The following is a 25,779-nucleotide window of genomic DNA, read 5'->3' on the forward strand; positions in this document are numbered from 1 at the left end:
TGCAGGGAAGGATGGGACAGACCTACCGTTTCTGAACTCCCAGAATTTACTACTGTTTCGTTTATCTTTTTCTCATTCGTTCCTCCCCTCCTCCAACGCTGTTTACTGCCTCTCCCTCTCCTTGGTTTCCTTTCTCAGTCTCCCCTGCATCGCGCCGCGCCTCCTCCCTGTCTACCTGCCCCCAATCTGCGGAAAATCCCCGATCCCTGCATCTCTGATTGGACACACAGAGTGAGTACAGAGGGTAAATAGTGCATTCACATTCAGAATACACAAGCCCTATCTGTACTTTATTAACTGTATCTTCCTGTACATATAAAATCCCAATAAATCTTTTCTGACATTAAAAGAACACACAGGCTCGTCTTAAGAATATCACGTAAGCAGTAGAAGGTGTTTACTTCTGCAGAAGGGACATCAGTGGTCCTCAAATTTGATAAGGGCATCTTTTTTCTTTGTCGCTCTAGAAACATATATCACAATAGTGTCCAACATATAGGAAGGCTTCTAGGACACTGACACTTTTTATGCAATTACAGTACACTACAAACTCCCATTCTCATTGCTTTGGTCCTCTCACACTCTTCGTGAGCTACCCCCTCCCGCACATAATAGCACAGCCAATGCGCCCCCACCGCTCTCTCACCATTACATCTGCACTTCCGTGCCCCTCCCCGAAAGTCTAGCAGTAATATGTCCATAGAAGATTATGTTGCTACCTGAGTCAATGCAAACTCATACCTGCCAACTCACACGGTGCCACCGCGTATGACACGATTTCCTACACGCGCGCTGACATCATGCAAGGCTGGCACAGTCTCACTTACTTGGAGGCAGCCCCCATCACTAACTGTACCCAGGACTGTACCCAGAGGGAAGAGTCATGAGCTGCACATGCGGGATCCTGCACCACAACAGCTGAAACAAACGCGATTCTATTATTAAAAGAAAAAAATATTTCCTACCTTACAACGCGAGCCAACTGAAAACGTTGGGAAAGGGAGGCCCCTGCACTTCGAGGAAATACAAGCCGAAAGTGTGTGGCAACTCCATGCTACACCACCCTGCTGCCCTGGCTGCCCTGAAGGTGTCGAGGTCAGGGAGGGAGGGAGGACAATCCAGCTCCTGGGGGGAAGGTCCATTAGCAGGAAATTGACAAAAAAACACAATTGGTGCCTGCCTCACGCTGAGTACGATGAGTGCAACATTGTCCGAGTCTGTTCACGTGACCTGATAGACTGGCGCCAGCGTTCGGGTCCCACTCTAGCAGAGGGCGCCAATTTGATACTAAATGCGCAGCTGTGATCCTCGGCGTATAGTGTCCGAGGCGGCCGCCAAAAGGTGTCAGTAGCATAATAGGGAATGGGTGTTCATAAGAGCAAAGTGGGAGTTTTAAAAAAATTAATCGGGAGAATGGGGCCTTGAATCAGGTTACTGTCATGTGTGGGCTTTGGAAGTGTGCTGCTGCAGGATCGGGCATTTGAAACGCAGATGCACGTTTTTCTCTTACCTTTCAAAAGCATGGAGCGTAATGGCAGGCAGAGAGAGGGTGACCGTGATACAAGTGTTGTGCACTCACTGGCCTGACAGGTTGCTGGCAGTGCATACACCACTGCCCCCACCCCCCTGTGTGTCAGCCCGGGCTGACTCGCTGAGACAGCTTCCTGTGAACTCACACACAGCCGCCCCCAGTACTTCACAGGTCTTTAAAAGACCATTCGATGGTTAATGAGGCTTTGTTGGTTTTTCACCCCTTCGAGAGCCCCTGCATTGCCACTCTGACTATTGGTGGAAGAATTAGCACGTTGCGATACAAGCCCTGTCAGCTGAAACCCCGAGGAATCTTGCTTGCAGGAATCGGGAGGCGTGAGACTAGCCTTAACATCGGTAGTCTCCCGCCTGTCTGTTCTTGATCTGGTGACGTCTGGCCTGGGCCCGGGGTCGTAGTCTGATTGACTGGTGGCCCGTTGCGGAGGCCTTTATAATTTATTTGGGGACTCGGGACACTGACTGAGACCTGACACTACTGTAAAGTGTCAGACAGAGAGTGTCCCCACTCCCCAAATAAATTATAAAGGCCGCCGCGACGGGCCACCAGTGACCGCCGCCGCCCTAAAAATAGTGCCCCCTGGGGCGGTCCGCCCCCCCCGCCCCCCCCTAGGTACGCCACTGCCCCCTCCCTCCCTCTATCTCCCTCTCCCAACTTGTCTGTCTCTCTCTTGCTGTCTCTCCCTCCCTGTCTCCTGCTCTGTCTTCCCCCTCTCCCTCCCTCTGTCGCACTCTGTCTTCCTCCTGCTTTAAACTCACTGGCTGCTCTCACTAGCTGCTGCCCCCCCCCCCCACTGTCCGTCACCTCACCCGGCGCTGAACAGCCGCCGCACCCAAGTACTTCACAGGTCTTTTAAAGGCCAAGTCACTTGTTAATGAGGCTTTGTTGTATTTCATCTCTTCTTAGCGCCCCTGCATCTCCACTCATTCAGAGGGGAGATGCAGGGGCGCTAAGAAGAGGTGAAATACAACAAAGCCTCATTAACAAGTGACTTGGCTTTTAAAAGAATCCCCGGCCCCCATAGCTCTTGCACAGATACACAGCGGCGTCACTAGGGTTGGTGTCAACCAGTGCCATAACTCATGATGTCACCCCAGGACAGGGTGCAATATTCCCACATTAAATCCTGTGCGCATCTCTCTTGAGCTGCTCCGTCCCAGACCCTGCACAGCTCACCCACAGAAGCCCAGGTCAGACTTCCTGCCACCCCCATCCCTGCCCATTCTGTGACCCCGCGCTTCTCCCTTCCCTTCGAACACCGCACTGCTGATATATTCCGTAATTTGGACATATTAGGACAGTGGTTTGGCCATTAGGAGTGACAAGTGTTTTGCTGGCTAAATTGCTTTGTGTAAAATCGCAAATCTGGAATTGTAGCTTTGCCCCCTCAAATGAACTCTGAGGTTGCCGAAGTGTCTGCATTCCCTTTTTGATGATATATTGGAGCGCTCTGAAACATATTTTATTCCTATTAAGCACTATAAGGAAAGTGTTCAACAAGGTTGTCTATTGTTTTGCCATGTTTGTAAGGCACAATATTGTAATAATCGCGTGCATGGCCTGTTGTACATTGTGTCGTGTGTGCCGCCAGCAGAGGGCGCCTCAGCCTTCTTTGCTGTAGAGTGGTTTTGCTGCAGTCTCTGGCTGCCTCCACAGCCCCCCCCCCTTGCTTCCCTCCTTTCTTCTCTTTTCACAGTTCACTAACTTTGTCTCAAGGGTATGTTTCCAATTGATTACAGACACTTTGCGCAGGACTTTGTGATGAACACCGATGTCGGGAGCAGCTCGTCCTCTGCAGGCGCGGTGGCGGTGTCACCCCATGTGATGGTGTCACCTGGTGCGGTCCGCTCCCCCGCACCCCCCTAGTGACACCACTGCAGGTACATGTCTGCAAGGTCCGCGGGCCGCCAGGGAAGGCTTGCCGGGCCGCTGGAGGCCCGCGGGCCGTACTATGAGTACCCCTGCCCTAAAGCCTCCCCTAGGTGTTCCTGGGGTGGGGGTCCTATACATATATGGAAAGTACTTATGAAATACGTTTTTATAAGCCCTGATACTGGAAAAATGGCTCAAGTCCTTTTTCCCATTGCAAATTCCATGCCACATAGGTTAACATGGCAAGAATTTATTAACTAATGACTCTTGATAGGAGAAGGCTAAAAGTCCAGTTCAAAGACTTCTCAGAATGGTATTAATAAACTCAACAATATGATAATATTGAATTTCTCCTAAAATGTACATACAAGAAGTTATAAGACTTTCTTGTTTCTAAGCCCAAATTCAGCCTTCCAGTGGTCTGTCCGATTGGTCAGAGTTAAGCGGATTAGCCAGGCTTCTTTGAAGAGGTGATAAAGAGCCCCTGGGGTTAATCAACTCTGCTGGTAGGGCAGCGTTCCGTTACACAGGAATGCCAGAGCAGGGGGAGGAGTCATAAACAATGGACTTCAAGGGATGGGGAAGACACCAGTGTCATTTACAACTCCATTCTTTTGTCCCTAAAACAGATGCTAGGATTAAGGAAGGAATCAGCAGATGCAAGGGGGAGAGATTATGGAGATTAGCCATCATAGGGGTGTGTTTAGCCAGATCTTCTCTCCTTGCTGGAAAATCTGCCATCATGAATTTGGAAGAATTGGTGCACTCTGGGACAAAATAGTGCCACTCTCTGCAAAAAGTGGTCAGACCTTTGAGTGGTACCCTGCAGCCCATTGGACAGGACTGACCTCTTGCTTGACCCAGAGGAATTGGAATAAGTATCTGAAAAGGGCAGAGCCCCTCAGATCTGCTGCTTGAAATTTAAGAAAGCAAGAAGGGCCATGCTGGAAGTTTGATGTGCATTTCTTAAGGCCTGCACTCTGAAGACTGCACCTTCTGCACCATCTGAAACTGCAACCTGTGGATTACCTTGCTGTTAAAAGGACTAAAGAGTGAACTCCCTGCAAGCTACAGGTTAACAGAGTTCACCTAGAACATCACCACCAAGGATCTACAACCTGGAGAACTACCAGTAGATTTGTAAGGGTTTTGTCCAAGTGGATTGTGGGAACTGAAGTTCTCAACTTTCAAGGACCATCTTGAAGATTCCAGACCCTTGGAGTGAGTTTGAGGCACTTTGGGACCCTTTGGGGAACTTCAGGAAGAAGTTCCAGGAGTTTGGAGAACTTTGGAACAACTTTGAAAAAAAGCTCCATAAGGGGACCGGCTCAACCTGGCCAGCCAAGCCACCTGCCTTCAACCACGAGCCGGCCATCCATCCAGGTTCAGCTTGCTGAAAAGCTCTGCAGGTCTGACTTCCAAAGTTTGACCGGGCTTAGGGGGAATCCGAGGCCAGCGAACCCTCACTGAATGGTGAAGAACATCGAGGGACCCTGTGAAGAAAAGCTCCAGAAATGTTTCTAAGTCCGAAGGTAAAAACTGTGACCGAGACCTACCGCGAGGGGTAGCCGAGCGGGGCTCCATCGAGGTCGGCCTGAAACTTTGACTTTGACCCGGTCTATCGCGACCAGTTGTCCCGATAAGGTGCTGTATGTTTCTATGTGCTAGAAACTGCTAAATCTTTGAAAATTCATATCTCCGGTTCCTTACATTTGATTTTTGTCATTTTGGTGTCATTTTAAGGATAAAAATATTTCCTATTTCAATAAATTAGTGTTGGATATTTATTATGCATTGTGTCTTACATATTTACTGAACTGGTGTTTTTAGATGCTTTACATACCTGTCTTTGAATTTAAGCCTGCCTGTTTGCAGCCAAGCTACCAAGGGATAGCACAGGAATAATTTTCTAAGACCTATTCTGAGCCCTATACTGTGTTAGGGGCCTTATTGCCAGTGGCAGATATACATTTGCCCCTACGAATAATCCACTTTCCAACACACAGCTAACAGGCAAAAAGAAGCATTGGCAAGGGCAATAGGTCACATTTAATGCAACAATGTAAATAAACAGTGATGCCATAATGACGTATCTATATAATAGCACACTAAAGCCAGATCAACTGGCCTTACCAGTGATTGGTCATGGTAGTGTTGGAAGTCTGGATTTGTTTTGGTGCTGTTATTGTTGTTGATGGAGTAGCATCCGCTGTGGTATTGGTATTATGGTGGTGTAGTATTGGTAGTGGTATGGTATCCGTGGTGGTGATATTGATGGTGACAGTGGCATTAGAGGTGGTATTGGTGGTATTAGTGGGGATTTCGGTGTTTCTGGTGGTATCAGTGGTATTGATGGTGTTAATGGTGGTGGTAGTATTGGTGCTCGTGATGGTGGTATAGATGGTATGGAGGTGATATTGGTGGTGATTGTAAAGTTGGTGGAATTAGTGGTGATATTGATGGTGTTCTAGTGGCAACGGCATTGTGATGGTACTGGTGGTGGTGTTTGCAGTGGTGAAACTGAATGTGATTAAATTGGTGTTGTGATGTTGGTGGTACTGATAATGCTATTGCGGTACCATAGGCCGTGGTGGTGTTGATGGTGGTTCAGGTGGTAAAAAAACTGTTTTCATTTGCATGTTTCTTTTCCATTTTTTCGTCCAAATGGATATTGCAACGTGAGGTTTTCTGGTGCTGGAATGTGAAAACCTTGATCACTCAATGCAACTACACAAAGCATCCTCTTTTTCAGCTATCAAACAAACGGAAGGTACTTTAATCTCATGTGACATGAGGTCTTTGTACAGAACAGGCACCTGAATCCCGATCAAATTCTCTTGCATTTCACTGATCTTCTGTGATTAACTGAAACATGGCTATCAAAAGGCATTGCGCCTATATGAAATGAACTACTGCCAGCCACGTGTAAAATCTGTAAGAGAAATCGCCTCGGTTGGGCCAGTGGACAGTGGAGTTGCAGTAAACACCTGCCAGTCACCATCTATTTGAGTTGATTTGATCCTGGCCCACACAGAAAATTAACTGCTACTCTTTTCAAGGAAATTTAGTAACTTGACAGTAATTTTTCTGATATATCATCCCCTTCAACCTCTGCTTTCCAAACTACATCTTTTAACAGCAGAAATTGGACAGTATGTATTTGAGAAGGAAAACATAAATTTCTAAACAACTTACACCTCTGGCTAGAGGCTCCTACTGGTGCTACCTTAAACGCAATTACTGATCACCGAAGTCATCTGCAGCGTACCACAAGGATCATCACTCAGCCTGACCCTCTTCAACGTCTACATGAGCCCTCTCGCAGCCATCGCACGCCAACACAACCTCAACATCATCTCCTACGCCGACGACACCCAGCTGATCCTCTCCCTCACCAACGACCCCGCCACCGCCAGAGCCAGCCTACACGAAGGAATGAAAGACGTCGCTGAGTGGATGAAGAACAGCCGCTTGAAACTGAACTCAGACAAGACGGAAGTCCTCACCCTGGGATCAGCCCCCTCCGCCTGGGACGACTCCTGGTGGCCCCCTGCCCTGGTCACCACTCCCAAGCCAACGGACCACGCACGCAACCTGGGCTTCATCCTGGACTCCTCCCTCTCGATGACCAGACAAATCAACGCTGTCTCTTCATCATGCTTTAACACCCTGCGCATGCTCCGTAAGATCTTCCGATGGATCCCCACCGAAACCAGGAAGACGGTCACCCAGGCACTCGTCACCAGCCGACTGGACTACGGAAACACCCTCTACGCCGGAACCACAGCCAAACTACAGAAAAGACTCCAGCGCATACAGAACGCCTCCGCACGACTCGTCCTGGACATCCCCCGACACAACCACATCTCCGGCCACCTGAGAGACCTGCACTGGCTCCCCGTCAGCAAGAGGATCACGTTCAGACTCCTCACCAAGGCACACAAGGCGCTCCACGACCTGGGCCCCAAGTACCTCAACAACCGCCTGACTTTCTACACGCCAACCCGCCAGCTACGATCAACCAGCCTCGCCCTCGCCACCGTTCCACGCATTCACAGAGCCACCGCCGGAGGAAGATCCTTCTCCTACCTGGCCGCCAAGACATGGAACTCCCTCCCCTTCGGCCTTCGAACGACCCAGGACCATCTCTCCTTCAGAAAGCAACTCAAGAACTGGCTATTCGAGCAGTAGCGGACCCCTCCCCCCAGCGCCTTGAGACCCTACCGGGTGAGTAGCGCGCTATACAAATTTAATGATTGATTGATTGATTGATTGATCTTGCAGGTTTTAGTCCTGCACGCTACCAACACTAAACAACTAACATTGTGCAGGAGGAAGATGTCAACTAGAGTAAACCCTCCCTATCTTAATCAAAAATCCCAAACATTACCCCATAGGATAATATTTTGAGCTTAGAATAGTTGATAAGTATTGGGACTAAGGTATTATTGTGAGTTTTTGAAGGAAGACTTGTCTTAAAGGATATGCGTGCTCACTCGTTATCGATTTCTGTGATCTACATCGCATATGTGCTACAGCATCCTGGGCGTACAGCCTTCTTCCAGCAGTCGGGTTGTGCATTGCAAGACCTACAATCACAACATCTCAAGACGCGCTAGCTAATGGAAGACTCCAAGTGAAGGAGGTGCCGGGCTACCATTAGTAAAGCAGGCGGGAGGCAACACATCAGAAGAGTTCAGAACAGAACCTTCTATCATTGAAATGTTATTTGTCCAGTATATGGTGTTGTCGTCCATGAGAAGGTAAATCTTACTAAGACTCTTGATTCAGCTTGAGTGTCTCAGCAAAGGATACAGCTGTGGGTTACAAGTGATGGTAGAACCAAGTGATATCCACTTAATCCATCATCAATTAATTTCACCACTTGATCCACCATCAATTAATTCATCACAACTGCACTGCGAAACAAATACTGTCAGATATTGTATTGGATGTTTTTTACATCACCCCGTGCAGCATGGCTAAATAAGAAAAAAAAGGCCTTCTATCCTTTTGTTGGCGCACCACCACATGCGCGCCTACATAATGACGCAGCCTCTTTTTTTTTTCTTTTTAGTTCACAAATCCAAATTGTATCAGCAAATATAAAGAAATAAATGCATGAAAGTGTTTTATGAAACAGGGTGGAGCAACATGGAGGGTGTGGGTGGTGGGAAGCAACACGGGGTGGGGATGAGAATCAGCCAGTTACAGAGAAGGAAGGCGTAGATGGGAGAAGTAACAGAGAGGGTGGGGGATGGAAGGAACACGAGGGCGGGGGGAGGATAAGAAAATCAAAGAGCGGCAGAAAAAGAGGGTGTGAGTGGGGGAAGCAACACAGAGATGGGGATGAGAATCAGCCAGAGGCAGAGAAGGAAGGGGTAGATGGGAGAAGCAACAGAGAGGGTGGGGGATGGAAGCAACACGAGGGCAGGGCGTACAAGAAAAGCAAAGGGTGTCAGAAAAAGAGGGTGTGAGTGGGGATGCAACATGGAGGGCGGAGTGGGGTGAAAAAGCAACAAGTGAGAGAGCAACATGGAGCAGATGTGGGAGGAGCACACAAGCAAGAAAATGACAGGGCAGGCGATGAGAGCAAGCACAACATGAACGGAGGTATGGAGATGCACACGGGTGACCGACAGAAATAAGGAGTGCAGGGGAAAACAGCTGAAAAACTCATGCAGTCTCATGGAGTGCTTAAACCAAAAGGAAAAGAGAAATGCTTGAAAAGCAAGCAGTGGAAGCATAGAAGCCAATCAATCAAAAGAGATGGTAAAGAGGCTATGCTTCATGGGAGGGACAAACACAAGATTGACAAACTATGACACGAATAGGAAGCAGGCAAATGAGAATAACAGCACAGCCAGCCAATGGTGAGCCATGGGCAGTCTCCAAGCCAATGTATGTCTTTGGTAAGCCCACAATATGTCTTCTGCGATCAGATATCTGCACTGTCTGGTAGGCTTGACCTAAAAATGGAGTTGTAATAAAAGTGGGATGGAGAGTGCCAAAGAAAGTTTGAAATTGTGAAAGAGAAATTACAGGAGAACCCTGAGCTTACAAAGTTTTGACCAAAGCAGAAATGTACCGTAGATACTAATGTCAGTAGTAAAGGACTTGATGCAATTTTGTTGCAAGGACGAGGGAGACAAAAAATATATATTTTTTTTTCTTTCAACTAGGCAGTGGGCAGGGAAAAAAGCGGAAACCAGCTACTCAGTAGTTGAAAGGGAATCCTAACTCTCCGAAAAAAGAAGACGAAACCATTTTGTTTCGGTAACAGTTTTTTAGCTAAGACAAACCATAAACTTCTGAGATAAATGTTTAAAATAATGAATAGAAGGGGTATGCTACTAATCTGTATCTTGAGCATATATGTGCACCCGTTGCTAAGGCTCAGCAGTGTGTACAGCGAGTGAGCGCTAGACAGAAACTCTCTGAGATAGTGCATAGGTTCATGATATAAGGCTCTAACTGGTTTCTGCAAAATGTGTGACAATGTGTCATTGTTAAATATGTATGCATGGGACATAGACTGACGTAAAAGTCAACAATTTTCAGTCGTAATTGGAAAAGCTAAAAGCATTGCAACCTTCGTGAATTTGCAAAGTTTCCATTGACCTTTGCAAAAACTGCAAATAAAAACCTTTGCAGTATTGCACATCCCTAGGCCCTCGCCTGTTCTCTTTCTATCTACTGCGCTTATCCATTGGAACTCACTGGCTGCAAACCATGGAGCCCATCCTTCTCCCCACTTATCCAAAAACACCCTGCCACCTCACCCTTTGAGTCTGGAGTTATAAGGCTATGTGTTAGCCCCTCCCCCAAACCCATAGCCCTGCTCATAGCAGCTCTCCTGTATACAGATGTCACCTTTCCTAATATCACCTTACTTAACGGTAAATAAGTAATATGTATTATGTTTTTTTTTACTCTTTTTCTCTGTGACTAATTTGCCATGGGATATTGTATCATCCTTGAAGAATGCTTAATTAGAGCCGGTGGTTGCCGGTGGTGGGCACCGCCATTCTTTTTGTTGTTGTCTCGGACAAATTTTCATCATCAGACTGTGACCTTAAGCAAGGGAGAGAGAAAACAGATACGGGAGAAAGAAGGAGGACGAAAAAGATAGTAAACATCAACAAAGGGAGAAATCGGGATGAAGAAAGAACTCGCAAGACTGATATAAAGAGACAGGACATGCATGGCAATGGAAGAAAGACTCAGCCACGGGCTCTTAAGAAAAGCTTTGGAACCCTGCACTCATTTTGGCAGGAGTGAGCCATATTTATTGCAATACAGTGCATTCCTGTCCTTTCCCCAGCACCGGCGCACAATGGGCCTGCCTAGCGCCAATGCAGCATACAGGAAGGCACACCTTTCTGCACAGAGCACACATAGAAAGAGGAAGTAACGTGGAGAAGACGTATCTTTTTGGTGCATTCCCAGGTCTACGGCCTTGTCCCGGGTGATGCAAGAGCGACGCAACAGGGCTGATAAATATGGCCCTGGATCCTGCTGCGGTCCCAGGTGTTTTGTGCAATAACATTAACTGGCAGTCAGTTTCTGACAAATAAGTGAGTCATAGACGGACCGCATATTTTAATACTACAACCAGCCGGAAACCAGACTGCGCATTAGTGTTTCGCGCGCACTTGAATCACCGCAGGCAGACACTGCAGGGGCGTAGCACAGGCCCCCGCATCCCCCGTGGTGCGGAGGGCCCCCCAGATCCAGGGGACCCCCTCAGAACAGAACTACGGTCTGAGACCTCCGGATAAAATGCAGAGTGGGGGCCCCTCTGTGTACAATGCAGGGGGGGCCTTAAACTTTCGTTACGCCACTGAGGCGCGGGCACGAGTGCGCGAGGAAGTGGCTTGTGTGTTATGCACTTTAAAACAAAGCTTTATTCGATGTTTACAGGTAACTGGGGATAGTTTAATGAAAGTTGACGGTAGCTGCCCACCCCCTCACTGCCGTACCCCGACACTGCTACTATGCATTTCTTTGGGGGGCACTTTTCAAGAGCATTCTGCAGTATCCGGTGAAGCCATTGATAATGTATCACTGTAAAGTTCGCTGTTACACGAGTATTCCATTTTCGATCTGTGCACGTGGTTAACCAGGGTTGCAGAACACCCTGCGCAGCCTTGCGGGGGTAATTTACAAAGCAATGTAATCAGGTATATCGTGACCCGAGACTACAACTCCCAGAATACATGTGGGTGTTTAATATAAGTTCAGAGCGGGGGCCACGTGACCTCGGTAACATGGGGCAATTTGGTTTTCTTATATGCCCCGCTTTTTCTAAAATAAAGCTTTCAGTTGCTAATTGAGGAATCCGTGCAATTATCGATAAGGCTGAGTTAAAATGAAACTATTATACAATCTACAAATGGGGCATCGTGAATGTACGAATGAGTCGGGAGTTAAGAAGTAAATGTATTATAGCCAAGCAGGTTATACAGTGCTCTGAGAAGGGCCGGATACGCGGGGCTCCTTGGCCATGTTTTTTTCTGTTGTCAATTTAAATTTACCATCCGTGCATGTTGAGGTGCAACGTTGCACCAATGCACAGTTATGAGGACACAACTGCTGATGAAGGTGACCAAGGAATGAATGCATCAACGAGGCACAATGGTGAGGACATAAGTAGTGGAGAAGGTGCCTATGCACTAATTGTGCACACCCCCAGGACCTTCCTTTTGGGGAAGGAATGATGCATCAACGGGGCACAATGGTGAGGACATAAGTAGTGGTGAAGGATCCTATGCACTAATTGTGCCCACCCCAGGACCTTCCCTTTGGGGAAGGAATGATGCATCAACGAGGCACAATGGTGAGGACATAAGTAGTGGTGAAGGTGCCTATGCACTAATTGTGCACACCCCCAGGACCTTCCTTTTGGGGAAGGAATGATGCATCAACGGGGCACAATGGTGAGGACATAAGTAGTGGAGAAGGTGCCTATGCACTAATTGTGCACACCCCCAGGACCTTCCTTTTGGGGAAGGAATGATGCATCAACGAGGCACAATGGTGAGGACATAAGTAGTGGTGAAGGTGCCTATGCACTAATTGTGCACACCCCCAGGACCTTCCTTTTGGGGAAGGAATGATGCATCAACGAGGCACAATGGTGAGGACATAAGTAGTGGTGAAGGTGCCTATGCACTAATTGTGCACACCCCCAGGACCTTCCTTTTGGGGAAGGAATGATGCATCAACGGGGCACAATGGTGAGGACATACGTAGGGGTGAAGGTGCCTATGCACTAATTGTGCAGCACCCCCCCCCCCCCCCCCAGGACCTTCCTTTTGGGGAAGGAAGGATGCATCAACGAGGCACAATGGTGAGGACATAACTGCTGGTGCTCACAGCGAGGAGGACATATCTGGTGCTGCGGGTAACAAAGCACTAGTTGTGCAGGCATAATGATGCCCCTATGGAATCTGACAACAGTGCACGGCAGTGCCTGGTCACAAGCCAAGTGAGATTTAATGAGCACTAAACCAAAGCCCAAGATATCAAGTCGGTCTCATACATTTTCTCCGTTCTGTTGGGAATAGATGGCTTTATAAGTTTCCCTGAATGGAAGTAGACTTCTCCACCGTCTGAAATGGGATTGAATGCCCATGCTGTCATATGTCATGACAACAGAAATATCGAGCTACACATATATATATATATATCGTCTCCAAAATATCTGCCATCATATTGTCAAGGGAGGCATACATAGGAAATTACATATGTACTTTTGTAGTTCTACATCTATTTAACTTACCAATTTATGTGCAGTTTGATATTGTGGAGCTGATATTTGTACAGGTCGATATTGTGCAGTCGATATTGTGGAGTCAATATATGTACAGGTCGATATTGTGGAGTCAATATATGTACAGGTCGCTATTGTGCAGCCGATTTTTATGCAGGTCGATATTGTGTTGTCGATATATGTACAGGTCGATATTGTGCAGTCGATATTGTGGAGTCAATATATGTACAGGTCGATATTGTGGAGTCATTATATGTACATGTCGCTATTGTGCAGCCGATTTTTGTGCAGGTGAATATTGTTCAGTCGATCTATGTGCAGGTGAATATTGTGGAGTCAATATATGTGCAGGTCAATATTGTGGAGTCAATATATGTGCAGGTCGATATTGTGGAGTTAATTTTTGTGCAGGTTTGTGGTGTTGCCATTTGTGAAGTTCAATATGGTATAGTTAATGTATGTGAAGGTCGATATTATGAAGTCGATATATGTGCAGGTCAATTTTATGGAGTCAATATTTGTGCAGGTAGATATTGTGCAGCCTATATTTTTGCAGGTCGATATTGTGCAATCAATATTAGTGCAGGTCAATATTGTAGAGTCAATTTTTATGCAGGTCAATATTGTGCAGCCGATATTTGTGCAGGTCGATATTGTGCAGTCGTTATGTTCAGGTCGATATTGTGGATTCAATATTTGTACAGGTAGATCTTATGCAGCCTATATTTTTGCAAGTCAGTATTGTGCAGTCGATATATAAGTGCAGGTCGATATTGTGGAGCCGATATTTATGCAGGTCAATATTGTGCAGCCGATATTTGTGCAGGTCGATATTGTGCAGTCGATATATGTTCAGGCCGATATTGTGGAGTTAATATTTGTGCAGGTTTGTGGAGTTGCCATTTGTGAAGGTCAATATGGTATAGTTAATGTGTGTGCAGGTCGATATCGTGGAGTCAATATTTGTGCAGGTTTGTGGAGTTGCCATTTGTGACTGTTGCTATGGTATAGTTAATGTATGTGCAGGTCAACATTCTGAAGTCGATATATGTACAGGTCGATATTATGTAGTCAATATTTGTACAAGTAGATATTATGCAGCCTATATTTTTGCAGGTCGGTATTGTGCAGTCGGTATTAGTGCTGGTCGATATTGTGGAGTCAATATTTATACAGGTCAATACTGTGCAGGCGATATTTGTGCAGGTCGATATTGTGGAGTGAAAATTTCTGCAGATTTGTAGAATTGCTATTTTTGCAGGTCGCTGTTGTGAAGTCAATATTTCTGAAGGTTTGTGGAGTTGCTATTTATGCAGGTCAATATTGTGGAGTTGCTAGTTGTGCAGGTTTGTGGAGTTGCTACTTGTGCCCGTCGCTATTGTGGAGTCAATATTTGTGGAGTTGCTATTTGAGCAGGTTGATATTGTGGAGTCAATATTTTTGCAGGTTTGAGGAGCTGCTATTTATGCAGGTCAATATTGTGGAGTTGCTATTTGTGCAGGTTTGTGGAGTTGCTACTTGTACCCGTTGCTATTGTGGAGTCAATATTTGTGCAGGTTTGTGGAGTTACTATTTGAGCAGGTTGATATTGTGGAGTCAATATTTGTGCAGGTTTGTGGAGTTGCTACTTGAGCAGGTTGATATTGTGGAGTCAATATGTGTGCAGGTTTGTGGAGTTGCTATTGGTGCAGGTTGATACTGTGGATAAAATATTTGTGCGGGTCAATATTTTAGTTGTGTGCTTTTGGCCTTGTTATTTTTGTTTGATTCGGGAGCATCGTGTCTTTAGATCTTAAAATTCTATTGGCTTATATATTTGTACCCAGTGTTTTTTAGAGATTTTTTTGCCACTTCAAACATTATTTTATGAGTCAAGGTGAAGGGTTTAAAACGCTCCCTGTCCTGGACCAGCAGCCAGAAACGTTTAGAAGAGTGGGTGTGATGGGCTGTGTATATCAGTGGCAGTCACTGCCCTGGCTGCTGCTTTTGGCAGAAGTTGGAGGTTTTTTAATGGAATGTTTAAGTGCATGTTTACACAAGCCATTACAGTAGTCCATCTTAGCCTAGACTGCTGCCCTGGCCATGGTTGCACACAGATTATCCTCTAACAACAGTATAGTTGGGTTAGTCGCTGGAGGTAGATGCCATGGTGGAGTTTATTCACCTCTCCATATTCATCAGAGAGTCAAGCAGCTGGACCTGACTACAGATGTGATGATGGCGACGCCCCAGCGGAGCATGGCCTGAGGCCTGGCATAGAATATGATGATGTGCCAGTGGGGAATCAGAACCAGGAGGAATCTTGCGAGCAACGCACCAGCGGTGCATGGCCATGGCGGCGACCTGGTGAGCAAAGCCACCAAGCACCAGAGGCTTGAGGTGATGAGAACAGATGCAGGAGGTAATTTTGCACCAGGAGAGTCAAGGATACACCTCATGGGGTCAACAAAGAGGCCTCAGTGGTGTTGGGGGTGCACCTGGTGGAGACGACGAAGATGCTAAAGAGGCATTACTAATGTAGCAGTTGTGACAATGTAACATCCAACCATTGGCGAGAATATACTTGGTGGGGATGGAATTGACGCTCTAGCTGCAGTGAGAATATTCAAAGTAGGGATGGTTACTTAGGCACCAGCTGTGCCCGATGATGATGAGGCTCTTGGACAGGGAGGTGGCAATGCTGCAGTGGTATACAATGATCAGGATACATCTGGTGGACATGCAACGATGACACGCCAGCAGTTCATGGCCATGAGGATATACCTGGTGGGAGCAAGGAGGTGATGTACGAGAGGCGCTGATGACTTAAATAATTGTGGGAATGCAACAACACTGCACAAGCGGTGCAGGGATGCAAGGATGTATCTGGTGGGAATACACCGTGATATACCTGGCTGAAGTGAGAACATACCTAGTGAGGATGGCTACCGAGGCACCAGCTATGCGTAATGACGATGAGGTTCCTGGACAGGAAGGCGGCAATACCGTAGTGGTATGCAGCGATCAGGATACACCTGGTGGACATGCAATGATGATACAGCAGCGGTCCACGGCCATGGGAATATACTTGTGGGGAGCAAGGTGGTGATGTACCCGGGGTGCTGCTGACTTAAATAGTTGGGAGAAAGCGACAACACTGCACAAGCGGTGCACAGATGCAGGGTTGTATCTGGTGGGAATACACGGTGATATACCTAGCTGAAGTGAGAACATACCTAGTGGGCATGGCTCCCTCGGTATCAGCTGTGCCCAATGATGATCACGTTCCTGGACAGGAAGGCAGCAATACCGCAGTGGTATGCAGCAATCAGGAGACACCTGGTGGACATGAACAATGACACACCAGCAGTTCATGGCCATGAGGATATACCTGGTGGGAGCAAGGTGGTGATGTACCAGGGGTGCTGATGACTTAAATTGCTGTGGGAATGCAACAACACTGCACAAGCGGTGCGGGGATGCAAGGATGCACCTAGCTGGGAGAAAGGTGCTGACGACGTACCTGGTGGGGAAGGCCACAATGCGCCAGCGTTGAACGGCGATGAGGATGTGGTGGAAGGACGAGACAATGGCCCAACCCAGGGTGGAGCAGGTGAGAGCCAGGCACAGCGAGTAGGGCAACACAACATCCCGCTCCAGGAAGACCAGCATGGGCACCGAGGACAAGCAGAGCATGCCATCCGCCACCCCCATGGACATCATGGCCAGAGCGGTGCCAGAGTGGGGCCGGCGTGACCTCTTGCACACCACGGCCAAGGTCAAGGAGTTGCAGAGAGCCATGGCCACCGCCAAGGCCAACCCGGCCACCAGGACGATGGTGCGGAAGACTGGTTGGCCCACATTGTCGCCGTCGTTGTCCGGTCCAGCAGTGCAGCGGCCTCGGGAGGTAGCCAGGTAGGGCTGCTCCATCTGTGGCAGCCCAGGAGCGAAGAAAAGACCACGTCCTGAATCAATATTTGACGGAGGTAGATTGGACAGGCTCTGCTCCGCTCCAGGCAGGTGTTCAAAGCATCACGCGGGCCTGGACCACCCCACCCCTGATGGGAAGATAGCGTAGGTCGCTTCGCAACCCCCCACCCCCCAGGCTGCCCCGCGAGCAATCACCCTACCACGGAATCCTCATTTTGAGACGTAGCGTGAAATATGAAATTGTAGTATAGCAGATTTAAACATGGGGCAGAGCTAATTACCTCAAAAAAGAGCACCCCTCGTTTGCAGATGCAGCTAATAGTGTAAGGTAATGACAGGGCCTGAAAATGCCACAGAGACTATTTTTAGGAGCATCGCAAAGGAGGGGATGATGCGCCTGTGGCAGATAACTCTCTGAAACCTGCAAGCCACAGGATCCAATTCTAGAGCGATAGCTCAGTGAGCTAATGCACCTGCAAGAGATGATGACCGCGTAACCTACTGGCCCAAAATTCACACCGCGTATTATATAGTTCAGTGAGTTAGTACGACCAATGCCGACAGATGTGTGCAACATGTGTGTCAGTAAGCTCCAATCTCAGTAAGATAGCTCAGTGGATGAATGCGCCTGTTGCCTGGTATGGATCTCAATAATGAAGCCGTCGGGGCGGGTGTGTCCTCGGCAGATAGTTCCTACAGGTCTTAGGATAGAACCGGGTCCCGCTGACTCCGCCTTTCATCCATCCGATTTTAATCAAATGGGCACTAATTGCCGAATCAGGAAGCATCATTTCGGTGTGCGGTCAAATTCACCACGATTTCCTGCCGGCAGTTACCAACACAACAAGCACAGACAAAGACAATCCTTTCCGATATTGTACAATGACAGTAGTTTAGTGAGCCTGACCAACACTGCCTGGGCAGCAGGGGTGCAACCGAGAACCGCGCGCTAACACACAGAACCTGTGACGCTGCTCTGAAAACTCCCACACACACTCAGAATAGTCGGAGCACTACCAGTGCGTTGTTTCCTAACACGCACGGAAGAACTAAAGGGCACGCAGAAGCAGTCAAACTGCACGCACAAGAGACACACGCACTCACGCTCGCAGGCACACACGCGCGCGTGTAATGGACACAGGCATTTAGCTGGTGCAATCTGGTGGCGAGATTCCCGCTCTCCTTCTTGGCGCTACCCTTGGTTTGTTGCTGAATACCACCATACATTAACCCCCTTTTGGCCCGAAGTCGCCCCCTGCACCCGCCCCCCTCACCCCCCCCCCCCGCCCCGATTTGCTGAGTGTCAGCGTTTAGTGTGTACTCTTTGCACCTCTAATTTTGCCCTCTTTGGACTCATAGCTGGAGAAGTTGTTTTTCATCCTTTCTGTTTAAAATACAGAACTAGTATACTTCCACTAACCCCCCCCCCCCACGCCCCCAAAGTCATGGTTACTCCATCTCTTTCACAAACAGACCTCTAATAAACTGATCTAAACCCAGAGCGCTTTGAACCAGAATTAATTTACCATATTAATTGGGAACATAGTTACCGCTAGAGTCACATATAAAAATGCACGTCACTTTCTAAATGGTGTTCATTACACAGATGTACACAAAGAACATTCTCGAGGGCGTAGAACTCCACTACAAAAGTCAAATCCAGTGCTTAATTTGTGCAGGTGCTTGCTGGCGCTTTTTTGGGAACTGGGACTTTTTTTTCTTCAAACCCAGAGCGAAAGAGAGAAGGGAGGAAAGGGAAAGGTGGAAGAAAAGCAAAAAATCCCTGAGTCAACAATGGTTTCTTACTGTCCATCAGCCCCCGCAGACACAATCCCTCCCTACTCACTCCGAGTATTCCAGCCCTTTCTAGACTCTCTTTAAACACCTCATATTGGTTCCACTGTCTCACCATTGCTGGCTCTTGCAGCCCTCTTGCCTTTCTTCTACATTTATCCTATTAGGCCTGTTTTGTTGGTAACCTCGAGCACTTCTGTTTACTGGCAATGTTTGCTGTGCCCGGCTTTGCCTTTGAGTCCGGGGTACATACATTATGATATGTTTATTTTTTCTGTAACTTATTCTTGCTCTTTTGTAAATCGCTTTGATTATATTGTAATCACTTTATTTGATTTGAACTATTCAAATCATGCAAGTACATAAAAACAAACAATTCATTACAACTGACCAGCAATAAGAATAATCCATCATAACCCAAACGTCTCAGGTATTAGAATGTAAAGCGCTCTGATGCAATGTTCACACTATACAGAACTGCATAAATAAATAAATAAAGGCACAACACAGGGATTAAAAAGACCCTGGTGCAGTGCTTAATTTGAGCCGGTGGTTTCCGGTGCTTGGCACTGGCACCTAATTGCCAGCACCTGTGCTTATGGGAGTTTGCCACATGGTGGCGCTGTCTGGCTAATTTAGGTATGAGTGCAACAACAGCAGTTTATTAGTTCGATTTACAACAGCTAATACCTGTCTGCCAAGCCATTCTTATAGCTTTGGGGACCTGGAATAGTATACATTGCCACTCCTCTAGGAGTATAATGGTAGTAGTTGTGTTGGCAATATCATTGGCAGCCCTGGCAGGGGCAATGGGTGGTGCAAGCTGTAATGGCCTCCTGACGAGAGCCCCGGCACTTATTCTTTTTACAAATCAAGCACTGGCCTGGCGGCTGGTACATGTGATGCTGAATTCAGGGGAAGCAGGAAGAAATAAACAAGCCAGAAGGTAAGGTCAGAATTGGTCTCCCCCAAAGCTCAGGCTATGGCAGTGAGCAGCAGACCGGTGCTTGAGGCCACATCTAGCGGTCACTGGGGCAGCTTCCCCTGCACAAACTGTCAAGTATATCAGCTGCCCCTGCAAGGCACCAGTGTGTGTGTGTGACAAGCAGGTCTGCATAGATCTTACGGTGTCCCATTTCAGGTGCAGGAACTTCATCCTGACCTGATTTTTCCAATAAGTTTGACATATATATATACACATACATATATATATATATATATATATATATATATATATATATATATATATATATATATATATATATATATATATATATATTATTTTTGCAGAGTTTTATATAGCACGAACTTGACCCGAATCCAATCAGGTATCAGAGCGCTTTACATAGCAGCAGTTACATTACATGAGGACACACATTCATTCTTTGTTGGGCACAGGGAGATTAAGTGATTTGCCCAGAATCACAGGATGTTCAGCGTCATTACCGAGACTCAAACCCAGTTCCCCTGTCCGAGGTCGAGCGTACTAGCCATCAGGCCAACTCCTCTCCCCTATATATAGCACCTGCACCATTCATGGCACACATGCCAGGCTGCCAGGGGGTCTGTGGACGCTGGGAAAGCAGATTTACTATTCTAACTCCAGTTCTAGAATATTTGGGGGAAGCTCAACTTTCACCAAAATAGTCCAGGAAGGAGGTCTACATACTATTCCAATTCCTGTTCTGCAATATTTTGTGCAAAGTTTAAAATTCTACAGATTTGTTAAAAAGGAGATGGAATGTTGCAGTTTTGCATTGCCGGAAGGTGCTGTCGCGAGTGTGCAGTCGGAGGCAAAAACCATGGAACAAGTTACTTTAAGGGGCTTTGGGTCCAACTCATTCATCCACTGGATCATTTTACGCGGCCGGGAACATTCAGACATTGGCTTGAGCCATTATCAGTCACATACTGGCCAAGCCAAGAGGGATTATTTTAATTAAGAAGCGGACGTGCACAGTGTGTAAGAAGGGCTGATGAAAGTATCCACAAAAATGGACAATACAGAAAAAATGGCTTCTCAATTCTCTCTAGCATCAGTTTTCTAGATGCTTTCCCTCCATTCCAATTAAATAGCTCCTGCCTTGGTCCTAGCATTATGTCTGCCTTCTCTTCTAAGCAGGGAAATTCTAATAAACTCAAAGTAAAGGCGCCCTTTGGCTTTACAGGAACATAAACGTTAAAAGGTGGAAACACAAAGGCAGGAGTTATGACCCCAACTTAACAGACATGTGAGTAGCCAACTTTTCGTTTGGCCAGTCTTATCCAACAGCACTTTGCACACTAGGATTTAAAATGATTTATTAACGGATTCAAAAGAAAACCACATGTCCCAGAATCCATCAAGCTGTTATCTAAAAAGCTAGGACTGGCTTAAGGTGTTCCCAATGATGCCTGCCATCGCCCCATTTGTGAATGTACCTAAGCATTATGCTGGAGTCCACAGATCACACTTTAGGTGGATAATAAAACTTTGACAGTTCTCCTCATAAACTCATCACATCTCTGAAAAGACATTCATAAGTGTTTTATGTATCTATGTATTGAGTTTGATTGCAACTGCCTAGATTCGTCATCAAGGGATTCTTTTTTATTCTTCATTTAGTTCTCTTTAAAAAGTCAAAAAGAGGCTTCAATTTTAACCAACGTTTTTCTGGTCCCCAAATATTCAACGAGATCCCTACCAAATACTGATTTACTCCAGGGAAAGACAGGAGTGACAAGTTGAGTCAAAATTGTGAATTTGTCATCCAGGAGAGAAACCAGTGTACAACTGGTGTCATGATGAAATAGATGCTGCTTTCAAACACCTGATGCTAAGAGGCAGCAGACCCATTGAACTACCGCAAGACCCAGGTAGGCCTTCCGCGTATCTGTCGGTCAGTACCCTTAACGTGTGAGTGGTAGAAGATGGACCATCTGCCTGAGCCTGCTTCCCAGTACCTGCAGTGGTCTCTCAGTGGAGCCAGGCTTCTATTTGTTCATCACAAAAGGTCCATTATATTGGGCATTCAAAATGTCCTCTGGGGTTTCTTCCATCTGAGGGGTTGTATGTCAGAATCTCAATATCAGAACTTCAGTGTCACATAAATATTGTGGAATTACATCTTACAAAACAAATGCTCCTAAATCGCTCCGTTGGGTGTAGACTTTCTATTATAAACTCCAATGGGTGATATTTTTGTCAACAATATTGTGGGCACAACATTTTAATCAGATGATATCTAGACCACTCTGTTCGTGTACCGTAGAGTTTGAGGTCCTCTCCTCTCCTCTCCCAGTGGTTCACTCTCTAGTCCTCCATCAGAGGTGTCTCATCATCACTTTGATTTCTCTCCGGGACATCAAGTCAAGGCCCTGCTCCTGCCGACTACCCACGTCTACACGGTGTCTACGCGGTTTCTGACCAAGGTGTCATTGATGGCAGCCTGGATCTTCCTGTCCCTGAAGATGTAAATAAAGGGGTTGCAGGAGGCGCTGAGCATTGCAATGATGGTGGTGGCCAGGATAGCCCAGGAAGGGACAGTGCATTGGGGGCAGTAGAGTTTGGTCATGTTGAGCAGGTAGAATGGGAGCCGGGTGATGGCCACCACCGCCACCTGTAGGACCATGGTGTTGGCCATGTTCCTCTGCTTGACATAAAAGGCCTCATTGCCGCCCACCGTGCTCCTTCCGCCGACTATGTCCTTCACCTTTTTGAAGATCATGATGTAGAAAGCGGAGGTGATGAGCAAAGGCAGAAGGACGCAGAGGTAGAAGAGGATGTAGACAATGAACTCCAGATTTAGAGTGATCTCTAAGGAGCAGGCCACCCAGCACACCCCGGAATCCAGGAACACGTCTGTCACCGGGGATGAAGAAGAAGTGTTGGCATTGACAAGAGAAATAAGTCGTAACAAGTTGTTGTAGCCAGACATTGGAATCACAGCTATGATGATGCCGATAGACCAACAGGATGCAAACTGGAGATTGGCACAGCGGGAGGTAAACAGGAAGTGGTATCTGAATGGAAGAGAAGAAAAAGCAAAAAAAAGGAGAAAGTGACTACAGGTTCACTGCACCTAAAGAATATGCAAGGACCATATGCCACACGCAGGGGTCAGACTGCTGGGGGAAGTTTATATCGGTGCACTGGAAGCAGTTATCCCACAATTTAGGATTATCAACTATAAATATAAATATATTTTAGAAAGTATACCTTCCCTGGCGAAGTTTGCACACATAAACACACACACTCCCCATGACAGTATTTTCAGTGGCTCGAGAACATATGAACAATGTTTGTTTTCTGCAATTTTTATTTCTATTTTAGGAGCCCTTACACATGTCTTTTCTCAAGGAAATTTTGCACTTGGTCTCTTGAGCAGTTAGAATAAGAAAATAGGGATCCTTTTTGCCCTGATGAATGCCTCTGACCAGTTTCATCATTAGAGAGGGCAGAAACATGTTGGCTCAACATGGATGCATGAATCATTGAAACCAAAGAGCATCCACCCTCCACCTGTCTGATCTTTAAACATAGCTGAGGTACCCACTAATAAAGGGATATCCTTCGGTTTTCCTCTAGGTATCTTTAATTTGATTTAACATGCCTGGATCCCTTGTTGATATAGGTATATCAAATATCAAGAACTACCTCACAATGAGGTTGAGTCCGCCCGGTAGTACCATCTTATCATGGTGGGATGAGGATGAAGCATGACACAAAATGTGGGTGAAGCTTCTTCATCCAATAGAACTGGCATGGTCATGTGTATCAGTTGGCACATATTAGTCCAAAAAGGGTATACATAGTCATTACATATAAACTAAGGTTTGGACTGAATCAGGCATTCCTTGATTGACCATCGCATCTTTGTGTGATATCTGATTACAAGTTCAGTTTACGTCAGCGAGAACGCTATAGAATTCCTGTTTTTAAGCCTGACATCATTCCAATTATTGGTAAAGTGGGTGCTCTGTTATTACCACCATGACATCTATCCCCAGTTCAGCCATGGTAGGAGCGGAGGCGCCATTATTCCATCTGTGATGTCAAAGCCCTGCCTAGCCAGAGGCAGATAGGATCCACCGGCATTCCCACTAAACCTCTGATCGTAGTCCAGCTTTCAGCAGAGAAGATGCTTAAGTATTCCAGGTGTGACCTCCGACACGTGTCCAGCTGGAGGGAAGGGGTTACTACATTAGTCCCAATATGACGTCTAAACCCCAAGTTCAGATGGCATCTGAGAGGCTGCTCCATCATTCCCATTCCATTTAACAGCAGGGGGTACCCTAGTATTCCCACTATTCTAACATAATGCCACCATCTATAATTCCACCTAATGGTGGAGTGGGCCCTTCACTTTCCCCAGCAGGAAGTCTAACATCTGCCCATCAAACTGTCTTGTAAACACAGGCATATTCCTTGTGGAAAAACCCATAACATAAGAAGCTAATTACTAATCACGTCCACTGTAAAAGAACTCCTCCACCAGACCAATAGATTGTTTCGCCCCTTTCCAATATGTCTGCCAATGGCCACTTCCATTCCTGGGACCCAATATTGCCAATGCCCAAGTCTACACGAGGAGAACTGTTTGCAGAAAGTATAAATGAGCCTCAACTCTGTGAAGTATCAAACCGTGATGCAGACTATCTTTGTAATTTTGGCACAACTGACACTCCAGCCAACCCAGTTAAATTCAACTGGCGATGGAATTATTAATGGAAGCTAATGCATGACTATGACATGAAGGACCAATAAACACTAGTCCTATTTATATATACATTTTGAGTGTGGTGACATTCTTTCATGATGCTTAAGTGGGCATGCCAGTATTACCTGTAAGATGGTCAACCGAGTGGCCTAGTGCACCTCTTCTGCTAAGAAAGTCACCATACTGGCTGTTTGGTGAGTAAGCTCTTACGTAATCCTACGATGGAAGTCCCCTAAGCAGCCCGCTAATGTTCGCGTGCACCAATATTCCCCAGTACGGGAGGCCGGTGTGACCAGGACCGTCGGCTGGTATTAAAGAGATTTAGACAAGAAAGGAAATCTAGAAGATCTGACCCACCTGGTTGGGAAGGCCACGGCACACAAGCGATGAGTGGCAATCAACAGGTGATGGAACGAGGACACAAGGGAGCAGGCCAACACACCGCACACCACAACGAGGCATCCCTTGAAGGGCACTGACAGCTGCAGGCAGGTGACGCTGAGCAGCAGCATGGCAAATAGACATTGTGCCACATCAGCAAAGCCCATGGAGACCAGCGCGGCTGAGGTGAAGGAGCGTCGGCGCTTCCACCAGAGGGCCTTCATCACAACGCCATTGGCCAGGGTTATGGAGAGGATGATCAGCACAGAGACTGAGAAGCCCAGAGCGGCGAAGACCTGGTGTTGCACCCCTTCAGAGTCTCGTAGGCTCCAGAAGCTGTCGTAGGTGGAGGGCATCGGCAGATGGTCTAAGAGACTACCGTACGACATAGCGACAGGTGCCCGTATCAGCCTTAGGTGGTCCAATGGCTGCAGGGGGGAGATAAAATAAACATAATGCTGCAGCTGTTACCAACAGAAAATAGCTCATCTATGGACTTCAAGATAATGGCTGGGCCTTTGCAAAATCTCATGGTATAACTTCATCCTGTGGTTGGGCATGCAATGACCGTGCACAACTTGGCAATGGTCGCACACAGTCAGTTACGCCGAAGGCCTCCGCCCAGAGTGATCTTGATCGTCAAGAAGCTGTCCTGATTTTGTGGTGGTGCAGGCAGTTGGATTTATTGATCCAACACAAGTTTGAGTTGACAAACTTTCAGAAACTTTTAACATTTTCCTAATGTGGAGCATATTCTGAGGAGTTGAGTAGGAAGAGGATAGTCTATGTATAGATGCAGT

General features: G+C 46.8%; 2 protein-coding genes across 2 annotated transcripts in view; both read right to left on the bottom strand.

The window, feature by feature from the left end:
- LOC146812733 (adenosine receptor A1-like) overlaps positions 1–17,105 on the bottom strand; it is a 48,193-nt gene extending 31,088 nt beyond the window's left edge. The window contains exon 1 of the mRNA XM_085615192.1: positions 16,699–17,105. Coding sequence (XP_085471318.1) covers positions 16,699–17,105 — 407 coding nt within the window. The remainder of the gene's footprint in view (positions 1–16,698) is intronic.
- A 5,174-nt stretch (positions 17,106–22,279) lies between these two features.
- Positions 22,280–25,368, bottom strand: LOC146812734 (adenosine receptor A1-like). The gene is made up of 2 exons (XM_085615193.1): positions 24,956–25,368; positions 22,280–22,901 (listed from the first exon to the last, which is right to left on the bottom strand). The coding sequence occupies exons 1-2, from the start codon at positions 25,366–25,368 to the stop codon at positions 22,280–22,282; spliced, it is 1,035 nt and encodes a 344-aa protein (XP_085471319.1).
- Positions 25,369–25,779: the final 411 nt, after the last annotated feature.

Source organism: Triturus cristatus, chromosome 7, assembly GCF_964204655.1.
Source record: "Triturus cristatus chromosome 7, aTriCri1.1, whole genome shotgun sequence".
NCBI classification, from domain to species: Eukaryota; Metazoa; Chordata; class Amphibia; order Caudata; family Salamandridae; genus Triturus; species Triturus cristatus.